Source organism: Triplophysa dalaica, chromosome 3 (assembly GCF_015846415.1).
Source record: "Triplophysa dalaica isolate WHDGS20190420 chromosome 3, ASM1584641v1, whole genome shotgun sequence".
In the NCBI taxonomy this organism is placed as follows: Eukaryota; Metazoa; Chordata; class Actinopteri; order Cypriniformes; family Nemacheilidae; genus Triplophysa; species Triplophysa dalaica.
This window is the reverse complement of record NC_079544.1, coordinates 12798912-12813637: the sequence shown is the minus strand read 5'-3', so window position 1 is coordinate 12813637 and position 14726 is coordinate 12798912. Positions and strand designations below refer to the sequence as shown.

At 38.5% G+C, this 14726-nt stretch overlaps 1 protein-coding gene across 1 annotated transcript; it reads left to right on the top strand.

The window, feature by feature from the left end:
- On the top strand, positions 1–14096 carry wls (Wnt ligand secretion mediator). Its single transcript, XM_056744496.1, has 12 exons — positions 1–238; positions 2233–2505; positions 5938–6062; positions 6149–6310; positions 6618–6754; positions 8881–9049; positions 9792–9889; positions 10011–10074; positions 10190–10333; positions 10465–10548; positions 10668–10821; positions 13126–14096. Exons 1-12 carry the CDS (start codon positions 133–135, stop codon positions 13236–13238), a joined length of 1629 nt encoding a protein of 542 aa, XP_056600474.1. The 5' UTR covers positions 1–132; the 3' UTR covers positions 13239–14096.
- Positions 14097–14726: the final 630 nt, after the last annotated feature.

The window sequence follows — 14726 nt, the reverse complement described above, 5'->3', positions numbered from 1 at the left end:
CGCAGGCACCTCATCGGGGTTTGAGACGCAGCCCGTGTCCCGCTTCCAATCTCGGAAAGCGCACTGGTTCACCTGGATGCCGTGATTTTCTTTCCTTCCACTCATCGCACCGCCAAAACAGACGCGTTAAAAATGGCAGGAGCAATAATAGAGAACATGAGCACCAAAAAGTTGGTGATTGTGGGAGTCATTCTGCTTTTATTCCAGGCGTTCTCCTTTATGGTCGGAGGACTGATTGGTGAGTAGTTTTATAAATCCGCCGAGATATTTATAGTTAAAGCTTTAAATACTGCACACAGTGTCGATATTGGATCTGGTGTGGAAGAATAGTTTCTAACAATAAGTGTCTTACTAAACAACACCCAAGATGGGAGATCGCTCTGGAATGGAGTGAAAAGTTTCGGAATTGCTTTGTTACAGTTGTGTCAAAGATGGGCGCTTATTTTCACCGTGTCGACTGCAGTCTTTGTGTTGCTGTTTTCACTCTCTACTTTTGCGCCTTTGTGCATTTGGTTTGTCTCCGATGCCTCGAGGAAACGAGGCGAAAGACATTTTGAGGATTGCTTGAACCCACTACAGCCTAAATTTGACCATGCGACAGTTTGTCGCTCGGTGTCGTTTCAATGCACTCACATTCTAGATTGTTGTTTAGCCTACATGAGAAATATATATTATGTTTATTAGTTTACCGTTCTAATATTACAAAAACTAGTTTGTCTTCCACTCATATATATATAGCTATCAACTATATGTTGTCCATTATAAACTTTAGATGGTTAATTTAAATTAAATGACCTGGATAATCTAGTGCCAGTCCAATAGTCTTCTTTGAAATCAACCAGTCCACTTGACATCAGCCAATAAAGGGTTAAACGAGGTGTATCTCTTAAACTTTCTTCTTTGATCTTGCAAGTGAACAAACAACATGCCCACCCACCCCCTCTCTTCTCTGCCTCTCCTTGCCGGTGTTATCCACAGGCTCTTCTCTAAAAACTACCATGTCTTTTTTTTACCAGACAGTTCCCCTCCATCTTGTGTCTTTAATATCTCTTTCCATGTAGCTTGTGACACCTCAGAAACATTAAAGGAAGCTATTTCCTCCTTTTCCACTTGATACATTCCTCATGATTGTTAGAAAAGGAGTCTCTCAGAATGTGGAGCGACTGCTGATAAATTAGCTGGTTTTGGCCCGTCTTGCCTGAGATTGATTTAATGAAGAGAGAGATTCCTTTGTGTTTGCCCGCTGGCTGGTGGCAGTCTGGGTAATTGAGTAGACGCGCACTGTTCCCCCTGTTATTGGACATCTTAAACACGACGTGAGGTCACCAGGCCGTAAGGCCACTGTTGTATTGTGTTGGAGTTTTGAAAAGTGTCTGTTCCCAGGATTGTGGGTCAATTAATAATTATACTTTGAGAAATGTAGTGCTGCTAATTTTAAACGCTTGGACATGCTTGTACCATACAAAACAGAAGATATATTTCAGACACTACAATTTTTTGAATGATTTCAGATTAGCTATTACCCCATTAAATGCCAACATCGGGTGTTTGTATTGAAGTGCGTGTATTGGCTTGTGTTTATCTGGCTCCTGTCCTGAAGCTATATGCTGGCTTACATTATCTCTCACTTCCTGGTCATTTACAAACTTTAGATGTCCTCACTGAGCCAGGAACGGGTCTGTTAATTCAAAGTTAAACAAACCAGCACTAGTCTCCTGAATAACAGAGGAAACATGTCCTTACCTTCTCATGCTAATGACGTCCTCATTGTAAGGGTCACTTTACAAGTCTCATTTTCATTTTGTTGGGCCTTTGTGCTTTATTCCATACACAGACCTTTTATTTTGCCTTTTCGCTAGTTTTATGGCCGTCTTGTATTGTTGTTGGGTCACTTCATAAACACGAACGTATGTAGAATGTACATAAATCATGACATCAACAGTTGATGTGACAATAGGTTTACAAACAGTTTATGCAAAAATTTGTTACACAATTTTCATAAACGATGCACAATGTTTTGAACAAATGTCCCAGCTTGGCATTTGATTTAAAGTGGGAACGTTGTGACTCATGGCTTCATGTGACTCAAGGGTCTTGGGCACAAAAAGTGTTTTTCCCTAGATTTGTGAGATTGATTGTGTTGTTTGTTATATCCAAAGCAATCACAAACATATGTGAACCCATACAAGTTGTTAGTTCTCAAGCTGATCGTGATCCATTCTGTCTCTACAGCTCCGAGCCCTACAACAGCCGTCCACTACCTGGCCACCAAGTGCGTGGATGCTGTAAAGACCAGCGAGAAGGATGAATGGTTTATGCCTTGGGGTCCTGACCAGTGCAGTAAGATCAGAGACTTTGAAGAGGCCACGGCCAAGAGAATCGAGGCCAATAACATTGTGTTTGCAGTCCACATTCCTTTACCACACCGAGAGATGAGTGCTTGGTTCCAGTTCATGCTGGTCATCCTCCAGTTCGACATTGCCTTCAAAATGCATAATCAGATTGGTGAGTAATAAAAATGTCTAAATGTAAAAAACATGTGTGCGTTTGATATTGTGACTCTTGAACAAGAAAATACATATTGCATCGCTTATACAAGCTTAAGAGAGTATTTCTATTATCCTGAGAGGATTGAAGGAGTTGCATGAACACACAGAGGAATTTCCCATTCTATTCGCCCAAAAGTAGATTGGATTTCTTACATGCTGTGAGAGGACTAACAATGATGGATGGTCTATTTTCTCTTTGTTGTGACTGGAGCCTGAGGCACCTCAATAAGGATTTAGTCATCGTGCAGGTAGGGGGGGAACTTCTCGAGGCTTTGATTTTGACAATTGGAGGATAAAAACTAGGAGTGAAACCTGCCATCTGGTTTCATTGCTGTTTTGGAGTTTGCTTACAACGATGTAGCAAACAGACAAGTTTTTCCTTTTTTCTTTTTGACAATGTTTCTCTTACACATGACAACAATGCTGTCAAAATGAAGCAAAAATTTTTCATCATGAATGCCTGGCTGGTTGGCGATGTGACTTTGTAAAGAAACACCAAGCGCCTGCGCACAAACGCATAGGATTAACCCCAAATTACTTTTGAATATCCTTTTTTGGTGTATGTCTGTTTGGCGTATCTAAATATGTCTGAACTTGTCATAGTGGGGTCATAGAACAGTAACTCTCCTGTAGGATGCCATTGTAGTTTTGAGCATTGCAATAGATTGGCAAGAACTGGAAGTTTCCCTTTATAGTTGAAAATGTTGTGTCTTTGTTTGAACCTGAAGGGTTCAGTGCTGTCGTCTGGGCTTGCGTAGTAATGTTGCCATTTAATATCATCTGGTTAAGGGAGGGTGGTGCTCTGGAACGTCTCCAAGTTTGCCCTTTCAAAGAAGGATTAAGCGGATAACACTGGCCACTAATGAAGAGTCATTGTCAAGCTAAAGCAGTATGGGAAAGTGATCGGAACGTCAGCTCCTTCTAGCAACAGGAGGTCCTTTTCTGGCTATTCATTTCTTGAGAAATGTAGGAGGAGTTCTTAAAGCATTAACTGCTTGTGTAGAAGTTGCTTTGGTCCTGCCATAATCTTCTCCACCCCAAAGCACGTGCTTGAGCAAACTATCTAAAAAAAGTGTTCACTTAAATGTGATATGTTTGACAACTTGTTCTCCTATAAACGCACAATTTTGCTGTTTACCACAGATATGTACATTATTAATTGCGTATATCATATTTGAAGACACTTTCTGTACTGTTTGAAGCAGTGCGGCAGATGTTGGAAAACCTTGAATAGCCTCCTCAGCCAGATGTTTGGCACAACCCTGTGATCTACTGCCAATTGTTTATCTCAGTGCATTCTGCACCCTGAGCAAAACCCTACAGTCTATCAACAACTCTTCAAAAAATGTCATAGCAAGGATTTATTTAGCATTTAACATTCATTTTCATAGTCATACATTTATTTGAGAAATGTCTGTGTTTTGTATCGATACAATGGAAGTCAATGGGGTCCAAGGTTGTTTGGTCACTAACATTCTCCAAAATATCTTTGTCTTCTGCAGAAGAAAGAAAGTCATACAGGTTGAGTATTGAGTGAACTATTCCTGGACGTTTTCCATGGTTCATTAACAACAAACTAAGAATTTAAATAGTTTTAGTTTTTAGACTTTAGATATCTCTACCATTGTAGCTCTCACTCCAAGATTTATCCCGAATACCTGAGTTAGTGTAAGTGCAGGCTTTTCTGATGGATCACATGAGTGTCACCAAGATCACAAGCTCTTGTACTTCATATTCAATGGGGTGCCATTGGTTCTCGCTTTCAATGTGTCTCTGGCTAAAACAGCACAGTTTGGCTAGTCTCCAGCAATAACACAGCTGTTGAAATGGCTTAGTCGCCGGGGTGATGTGTGCTGCACCCGGGCGGAATGTATGTGTGTGCTAAGCCGACATTCAAAGCTCTTTGGCACAGCCGGCGGTAAGTGGGGGCCGTCACAGAGAGACACACTGGAGGAGAGAGGACAGTGCTAATAATGTCTGCCGCGTTCCCTCTTTTCCCCGTGCCCTCCCCCTGTAAAACCTCTATGTCCAGGAATTCTCTTTAGTGCTCTCCAGCTTGTTTCATAACACAACAAGGATCACTTTAGGGAGGTGAAGTGGAACACACAGGGCTGGGCAAAGCGATCTAAAACACAGGCCCCTTTCTCCGCTATCACTGCTTTCCCAAAACTCAGTGGAAATATGGCAACGTTTAACCCCCTTTTTTGCGTGAGTGTATGTAGTTGCTTAAAATTACCCGCTAGAGTTGACTGAAACCTTTTTGGACTGCTTTGTGTGTGAGGTTATGATTTATTGGAATGGGGTGCTCATAGGTTGGATGGCTCATGGGTTACATTGTGCTATATTTAGCTTTTGACAATAGAGTTATTCATGAGAATGTCTGTCATGAATCTCTCATGTTATATGTCTGTTTGGCCTTTAAAAAGTCCACTGCTGTCCTTCAGTCAACAGGCACTAATTTCATTACCCAAAATGACGCTTTTAAAGTTCATCCAAAACATGATTCTGTCATTATTACATTCATATTAGTCTGGAAACACATACATTTTTTGTGTTGAAAATATGGAGAATTATGAATGTTGACACTTATGCTGCATGGAACAGCCTTAAACAGTTGGAACAACGTTTGGGTAAATAAATTGTCATTTATATTTTTAGGTTTTCAGTAAGAGATACTGTTACAGTTTTATTTTCATTGCTCTCACTGAAATATGCTTAATAAGGGCAATTTACGTTATGAATGTGACATGTTCAGTCAAAACTTGAAATATACATTTTCAGAGAATGTATTCACAGAATGCATTTGCTACCAGTATATTGAATCATCTTTTTATGTTTAACTAAACCCCGATGATAGAATTCAGACATGAAATATCAGTCATTTTATTTTAAAAGAGTGGACAATTCATGTGTTATGGATGTGACAAAAAGGACGCACATTTATGAGAGTCAACATACTTTCAATTTTTGTGAATTAAAATACAAAGAAGTAAAAACCCAACAAATGGAGAAGGATGGCTCTTTATAGAACATAAAATAGTTAATATATTTTAATTTTCTCCCCATTTATGATAATATGTAGTGTTATGGATGCGACAATATCCTTATTGATTGTGACAATTCACTCACCTGACTAGAAAAACACAAAACTTGACTCCACATGGGTATTTAAACCTCCAAATATTGACGTCTGACCCATCAGTATGGTAAAAACCTTTGGTAAGAACTGGGTTTTATTGACTACATTTTATTTTATATATAAACATCTTCATGGAATTGCCGCTACACTGTTGAGTGAGTGAACTGATGTAGCAACTGTTTCTGGTTGTAATATTTAGCATCTTCTGCAATTAAATAAACTGAAGTAAGTCTATCTGTGTGTTTGTAGAGGATGGAGCTATGGCCACAATGGATGTTCGTCTGGCTTATAGGGATGACCTTATGGGTTCGTGGACTGAGATGGCCCACTCCATAGAGCATCGTAAACTAAACTGCAATTTCACCACTTCTAAGGTAAACACTGTAACCTCATTCCAGTAAACAGCGGCTTGAACTCTTTTAAAAACCGAAAATTTACCCAAAAGTATTTGGATTCTCAGACCCCTGAAAATGACGGACGCTACTATGAGTGTGACCTTCTGCCCTTCATGGAGGTCGGCAGCGTTTCCCACAAGTACTATCTTCTCAACATCAGACTGCCTGTCAACGAACGCAAAAAAGTCAATATCGGGATTGGAGAAATCAAAGACATCCGACTAGTGGTGAGTCTTCGAATTGTACTGTTTTTAGACAAATACAGGTTGAGCATGGAAGTCATAGATTATTAGTTTGAGTTTACTACACGTGGAAAGATTTTGGCCCTGTCCTGGCTTGTTGTGTTTGGCACACATTTCTGGACAGGGCAATGGTTACACAAAGATGTCTGGACTCTCTCATCTCTTACTCTTCCCTAATGTTTAACTCGGTCCTATTAAACTCTTAACAAATAATCATGCCCATCTATTAAGTGCCCTTAATGTGTTTGTCTTGATATCGTTGTAATGCTTCTCTTGATGTCTGGCTTTCCAGAGCATTCATCAGAATGGTGGATTCACGAAGGTGTGGTTCGCTATGAAGACGTTCCTTACTCCCAGCATCCTCATCATCATGATCTGGTATTGGAAAAGAATCACCCAAATGACCAGACCACCAGTTCTATTGGAGAAGTAAGGCTTTGCTTGTGTCACTTCTTTGGATTGAATGAAACTGGATTGTTAGGTCAGAAGTTACAATGGAATGATGCTTGCATGTTGTAAAATTATTATTTATGTTTTAAAATAATGCCATGCATGTTGAAACTGAGAACTATTAGATGTTTTGGAGAAAATGTGAGTGGATTTTCGACACTTACAGTTAACAAGTACAGCAATACCCCATCCATCCCACACTCTGTCTGGACTGCGGTCCCAGAATCTCAAAAGCTCTTAACCTAGGCACATGGATGATTATTTTTTCATGTTGTAAAAGCCTTGCCCAGTTGACCTCCATAACTTTTCCACTAGAGTTTCAAGATGGAAATCAGAACCCTTTTAAAATCCCATAGAGAAGCCAAAGAGTGTGTAACATGGCCCCTGCTGGCTTTCTTGTTTTTGGAATGATGCCAAAATAACGTTTCATGTCAACAAAGCTGACAGTGACCACGATACACACAGATCTAATGTGAGAGTGACACAAGTCTCTGGGGAGCAACTTATTTTAGTTTACATCATGGATGCTACCATCCGTTAGCTTTTTTGCCCTTGTTTAAGGGCAACTTTTTTCCTAATTCTTTAGGTTTTACGAATTTAACTTAATTTTTTGCAGATGATACAAACATACCCAGTACCCCCCACTTGAGTTAAACTCGCATGGCATTCTTTGCATTCCAACACAATATGGTCTTTCTCTGCCCTCATAGTTAAACATGCCGAGACGATCTGGCAGGATGGAATGCGATTCACGCTTTTGAAGTCAGATTACATTCTCTAACTCGGTCTCACCAATAAACATTTTAGCCTGTTTTAGCATGCAAGCTTTTAAACACAAGAGAACAAAGAACAGCATGAAGCCAAATCAGTTTGAGCCATTTTTAATGTTTTGGTTCGGTTGTTAAATAATAATACATTTTATTTATAGAGCACTTTATATTTACAGAAATCTCAAAGTGCTACAAAATAGAGGATTGAATTAATTAAAAGCTTGTCTAAAAAGATAAGTCTTAAGACCACTTTTGAATGCACTCAATGACTGCGGTGCCCTCAGATGGTCAGGAAGAGCATTCCTCAGTTTGGGAGCAGCTGAACAAAAGGCCCGATCGCCCATAGTATGAAGCTTAGTCCTAGTGGTTTGAGAAGATATGCGGAGGCTACGTGTTGAGCTTTATGTAGTGAAAAGTTACTTGAGGTAGAGAGATGCATCCCAATAGATACACTGGAGGGTAAGTCCTGAACATACTGCAGCTTCTGAAGGCATTTGCCTGAGATCCCGATAAGGAGTGCATTGCAATAATCTAGTCTGGAGGAAACAAATGCGTGGATAAGCTTTTCTGCAAATGTCAGTGTGAAACCAAATTTGGAGATATTCCTGAGATGAAAAAAAGATGTCTTTTATAGCTGATTAATATGGGCTTCAAAAGTCAAACTACATTCGATTTTAACACCCAGGTTGGTAACTGTTTTAGTGAATGGAAAGTCTTGACCAAAGAAGGCTGGTTATTTTCGATGTCCGGACCTGGTGAGTGCCAACTAGAATGACTTTCGTCTTGGAGCCATTTAGCTGCAAAAAGTTTTAAATCATCCATGCCTTTATTTCCTCCAAGCAGGTAGTTAGAGTAGACAATGGCTGGAAAGCTGAAGAAGTTGAGTTTGTCCTTATATAAAGTTGTGTGTCATCAGCATAACAATGAAATGAAATTCTGTGCTGGCCAATGATATGACTGAGAGGAAGCATGCAAAGGATAAACAGCATGGGACCAAGAACTGAGCCTTGAGGGACACCACATGTGTCTCTAAGTAAGTCATTTGTGACCCTGACCAAGGCTGTTTCCGTGCTGTGCCCTACTCAGAGATTGGTTGTAAAATCGACTGACTGGGCAGCGGAGGTGAAGTCCATTGAGGAGAGTTGCTGAAGATCCATAGCTAAAACATTGAGATTGATCCTTTTTAGGTCCCTGAAGCAGATTTGACGCTTGTCCTTCGTATGAGAAGAGTGAAGTGGTAGCTCCATTGAGATAGCATTGTGACCAATGCTAGCAAAGTTTTCAAGAGTTTATATATTTATTGTAATGACTGCTCATGTTTTGTAATTCTTTCAGGATTATCTTTGCACTTGGTATCTCCATGACCTTCATCAATATTCCAGTAGAATGGTTCTCGGTTGGCTTTGATTGGACCTGGATGCTGTTGTTTGGTGACATCCGTCAGGGCATCTTCTATGCCATGCTGCTTTCGTTTTGGATCATCTTCTGTGGAGAACATCTTATGGTAAGAGTCTCTCTCATGTCTGTGTATGGTCAAAGCCACTGCATTTTATTCTAAAAAAAAAATTATTCAATAGAATATAACATCCAATCAATTGTGGTGATATTAAAATACTTTTCTCTTATTATAGAGGCAATGGGCCAGATTTACTAACAGCTTGCGGCAGAAAAAACTACTGCCCATATTTACTAGGGCGGTTTTTACTACTGACATTATTGCATATGCATTTGTTGGAGTTTCCTATTCAGACAAAAACTATATGGGAGGAGAGTATTTAAATGAACCACGCAAAACTTGATTTACTAAGGTTTGCGATCGTCATTGTACAGGTATTTGTGGCTTTATTGAACAGGCAAAAAGCCACCTTCAGAGTTTACTCAGAAACGATAATTCCTTGTTTTAAAAGATGTGCACTTTGAGACCCATTTTCAAAAGTTTGCGTTTTCAGTTACCCCAAAACGCCTTTGTTGTGTAAATGAACAGGCAAAATGAATAATCAGTTTTTAGTTGAAAACGGTCTCATGTTAACAGCCTCATGCTGTACAAAAATATTCAAGCATTTTGTGATCTTTGACACAAGTGGCCATATGAAAAACTTTATTTGTTCCAAAAAAGTGCAAATAGGTCAAATCTTGTTTTCACACCGTTAGAGCAAATAATAAATAACATTGTGATTGAGGTTGTCATAATTCATGTATTAAATGGTTAAACATTATCTAATATTTTGTTGGTTTTCACAATCAAGGACCAGACAGAAAGAAACCGTTTGTCTGTGTACTGGAAGCAAGTTGGACCCATTGTGTTTGGGTCTTTCTGCCTCTTTATCTTCGACATGTGTGAGAGGTGAGCCAGTGTTGAGATTCCTACATAATTGGCATATGCATGTATCACAGTCCATAAGATAAGCACTGCTGAATACTTTTTCATTTTTAAAAAAAATGTTTCTTTTTTTTTCTCTCTACAGAGGAGTACAGCTAAAAAATCCCTTTTACAGTATTTGGGCATCAGATGTTGGGACAGAGCTGGCTGTATCCTTTTTTTTTTTAACAAACACACTACTTTTTTAGGACAACTACCATATATTTATATAATTTTGTGGAATGACATTAATCAGATAAATCACCTTGACTAAGGCTGATGCAGATGGCCTTCATCATTGTGGCGGGAATCTGTGCATGTCTCTACTTTCTGTTCCTGTGCTTCATGGTATTCCAGGTGTTCAGAAATGTTAGCGGGAAAAGGTCAGCCTTACCTGCTATGACAAAGGCGCGTCGGCTGCATTATGAGGTAAATTGAAAACCTTAACGCAAAAACAAAGATGTCAGAACGCTAACCTTGTGTACATCACATTGGCATCACAGGTGACACAAGTCACGACTGGATGTGTGTAATGTTTGTGTTTATCATCTCTAATTTAGGGCCTGATCTTCCGGTTTAAGTTTCTGATGTTGGTCACGCTGGCATGTGCTGCCATGACTGTTATTTTCTTCATCATAAGCCAGGTATTAATGGCCTCTGCTTTATACAAAATATATCAATAAAGGTATTCATGGACATTCCAATATAATATCGAAGCATCTTAATATCTAAGAGCTGTTTTGGATGTGTTCTGTGTTGGTAGGTAAATGAAGGACACTGGCACTGGGGCGGTTACACAGTTCAAGTCAACAGTGCATTCTTCACTGGCATTTATGGCATGTGGAACCTCTATGTGTTTGCCCTTATGTTTCTGTATGCACCGTCTCACAAACGTTATGGGGATGGCCAGTCAAGCGGTAAGACTCCTGTCGACACAGCTCACACACACATACACACGCTCTCATTTGCATACGGAAGCTTTGTATACTCGGATATTTGTTTGTTATATTGTTTGAGTTATGCTGTTTATACTGTATTTTAGTTGTAACTGTGGCAACGGTTACAGATTAAAGTATTAGCAAAAGCTTAAAGGAGCTGTGTGTAATAATTTTACTGCATTAGATCAAAACAACACCTTAATATTTTTGTAGACATTTAGAATACTTGCTAAGTTCATACATTGGTTTGTCCAAAAAACAATCCTAAAGCCAGTTATTCCACTCTGAAATGTGCTTTCTGTGCCGGAATGTCTGTTTTTGTTTTGGTCCGTGTGACCCCAAATTGACGATTTACCAACTAGCAAATTTCGACAGCTCTGTTGCCAGTTCATGAGAATCACTGCATATCACCGAAAGCAAACGATCTGGGTCAAAGCAGATTCCCCCCTTTTCCAGTACTATTACATTGCAAACTTAGAAAGTATTACTATATTATTTAACAACTAACAGGAAATATATTAAATTGTATTATGTTTTTTAAACGAGACAATAATATGGCCCTGTAAATGCGAGCTCCGGCGGACACAACCTCTGAAACGAGCTACTGATTGAGTTTTATTTGCAAACCACGAAACCACTGCAAACGTACAAATTATCAGATAAACTTACAGTGTAAGAGTTTATGTTTTACATTACACTCCTGTAAGTGTCTGGCAAGTCCTGTGAGCATCGAGTCTGTGGAGGAGGGGCAGGGAAAAACCCTCGATACCAAGCTCAACCGCTAGGTGTCAATGTTACATACAGCTCCTATAAGTTAGTTAGAATTGGTCATCTTTGGTAATACAGTACTCATATTAAGGTAACCGAACAGTCACAAAACATCCACTTTTATTTCTTTTTACAAAAAGTATTGGCATGATATCTCTGATGGCTAACTAATGTTGAAATGTATGTAATACATATATTTTTGCTGAGGGAAACATACAACCTTGCCTATATTGGCATGTGAATTATTTGGTTTTCAGGCAAACTGAGTCTGCATTTTAAGGCACACCCAAAACCACTCCGTTTTAAAACGGATGCATGATTCATGGGTTCTTTAATGGAAAAAGCATGTGTAATACTCTCAGAAACTCTCTTATTGTGCTGTTCTCAAACCAATATCTTAAGTTAAATAAAATGCGATTTACATCTACTACTTACTTGTCTTTTAATGCACTGAAAAGTATTTTTTTATATATTTATATATACGCTTTTTTCATGTCTGCTTCACAAAAAGTGTAAAGTACGGCAAGACATTCACCAAGCAACACATTATAGTTCAGTTTGTGTTAAGAAAAGTTCATTTCAGACAGTGATATCTTGATGCCCGGAAAGTGAGGAGATTGTGATTTTTTTTTTTTTTTTTGGTGGGTTATGGGCCTCTTGGGGAGCAGTGGGTGTCTTTAATGTTGACCAGGCTTCCCTCCAGAACTTGTGTAATGAAAACTATTTATCTCAGTCTTGACGCTATCCTCGAAACTTTCTGTTCTGTTTTTTTATGCCCAAATGGCACTCCGTGATATAAGACCTTTCTAGGGCTGGATCCTTAATGTGTTTCGGTGTTACTCAGACTATTTAATACTGTTTTATGAGTTTAAAAGTCTGAAAGAGTTCTGTGCCAAGTGGTAAACAGTGAGTGTCGCCCTCGGCTGTGTGATTAGTGAGATATTCCAGACCCCATAAAAAGTATTTACATTACACCGCGTATTAATTGCAAGTGAGCTGGCAACAATGTACTTTATCCTGTATTCATTTATACTGTTAATATTACTATTTAGATGTTTGATTTAAATAAACGCTTTTTAGTGCATCTTCCTTTCATCACACTCTTTATTGGTCTTTGCTTACGTCATAGCCAATCTCATAAAGAACATGGTTTATGAAACCGATAGATTCAAGTGTATTGTTTGTGCACCAATAGTAACAAACACACAATGGAGATTTTTTATAAACAAAAATAGCAGAATAGTCTATGTAAAGGAATAGATTATAAATAGTGACCAGGTACGGTTCTTCATTTGTATTTTATGTTTCTTTGAATTGACTTGAAGCCTTTAGTTTTGCAACTGTCCAGGGAGGAATACTTTACAATGTGCTGCAAGGACTTTGTAAAATGTTTGCAATGTTTGTCTTCTATAATCATTCTGAAAAGTTAAGCTTTGTCGTCTGCTGTTCCCATTATGTCTTGATGAACTGTTGGTGGTAAAGTGTTAATAATAATCTTTATTTGTCCATCTACAGTAGGTGATCAGGGTGGAAACAGTGGTGAAGACATACAACTAACCACCACCATCACACATTCGGATGGACCTACAGAGATCTACAAAATGACAGGCAAAGAAGCTCAAGAGTAACAATTCTGTTGGCCCTTCAAGATTTCTTAAACCCCTCAGACGTTTGAACAGTACCTTTGTTGGTGCACTGTGTGGTCCCTCTAATTTCAAACACAAATGTATAAATGCTAAGCCCCCAGGTCATGAACAAATCATGTCACCTGTAAGACTATTTCCTTGTTATTTAGACAAAGAACTGCTGCTTGTGCCGAGTTGTAGAAAATGAGTGTTGTACATCTTGCAGGAGTTGGGAAAGTTATTCAGTTCAGATTGTACTGTGGATTGGAAAAACACTGACACAAGGACCAATACAAAATATTTCTTAAAAAACAGGGAGGGCATGGAAACAAGGTCTATTTTTTTGAATAATGCAGCAATAAGTATTCCTGTTAAAGTATTTTGTAGCTGTTTTTCTCTTAGGTCTTTGTCTGTTTGAAGGTATTTTTGTAATGTATTTACAAAACATGAATACAAAAGGCTTCTGTCTCTCTCAACATACTATATAGGTATGTGTTTCTGTTGGTTCCTCATCTGACTTCCTTAAACACTCCCAACAAAATGTAAACACACTCCCAGGCAACCCGTAACACCAATGACTGAGTTTAAAGGTCATCCACGAACAATCTGTCGGATAACTTAAGATACACACAGATAGATTCAGGTATACACAGCCTGAATGACATACAGTATGTTCATCATGTTACAATGTAGATATATATTTTTTATAAAATGCTTATAGCGTGTATGAAAACTTTAGATGTATATCACTGTGTTGGTAAAGAAATATAATTTGTACAATTGTATCACATGTGGAAATCTAGGGTTTTGGTCTGTCATGCTTTTTATGCTAATTTAAAATAAAAATGGTTTGGATCGGTTTATTTTTGTTGTTTGACAGACACATAATTTTAAATAGAAAGGTATTGCTACAATAATTGTTTGATAACTATCATTTTGACTGAACTGAAGTTTGCGATGGTAAACTGAAATAAATATACATCTCATGCAGTGATAAAGAATGAAGACGCAATATGACTAAACTTAAATTCTCAAAAATATTTTTGGGGTTGAATAAATTTTTTGATGTAAATCCCCTGATTTATTCTTGCTTGGCACCGTTTCTCTTACTAAAGCACAATGTTATTCTCAAAGGAGGAAAAAATGCAAGTTTAGGGGCATTATAAAAGGAAAGTGCGGAGATGTTTTAATGCTTAGTATGCGGCAGTTCTCTTCCTCCAGCCCATCTCTACAACACAGACGGCCATTCAGTTTATCTCAGCCCTAACAATCTCCTGCTGTATTTTATGACCAGGTGCAGGCTCGAGGTTCACTAGTATAATGAATGTAAGAAAATCAAATTTTCTGTTTTAGCAGTTATGAAAATAGAGAAGTAGAAGTCAATGGTTTTAGGAGTCATTTAACAATAAAGCAAAATATTATTCAAGCTTGTTCAAAAGTGGGCCATTATTTCTGTAAAATTGTACACCTGGAACTGGATAGACCATTGCT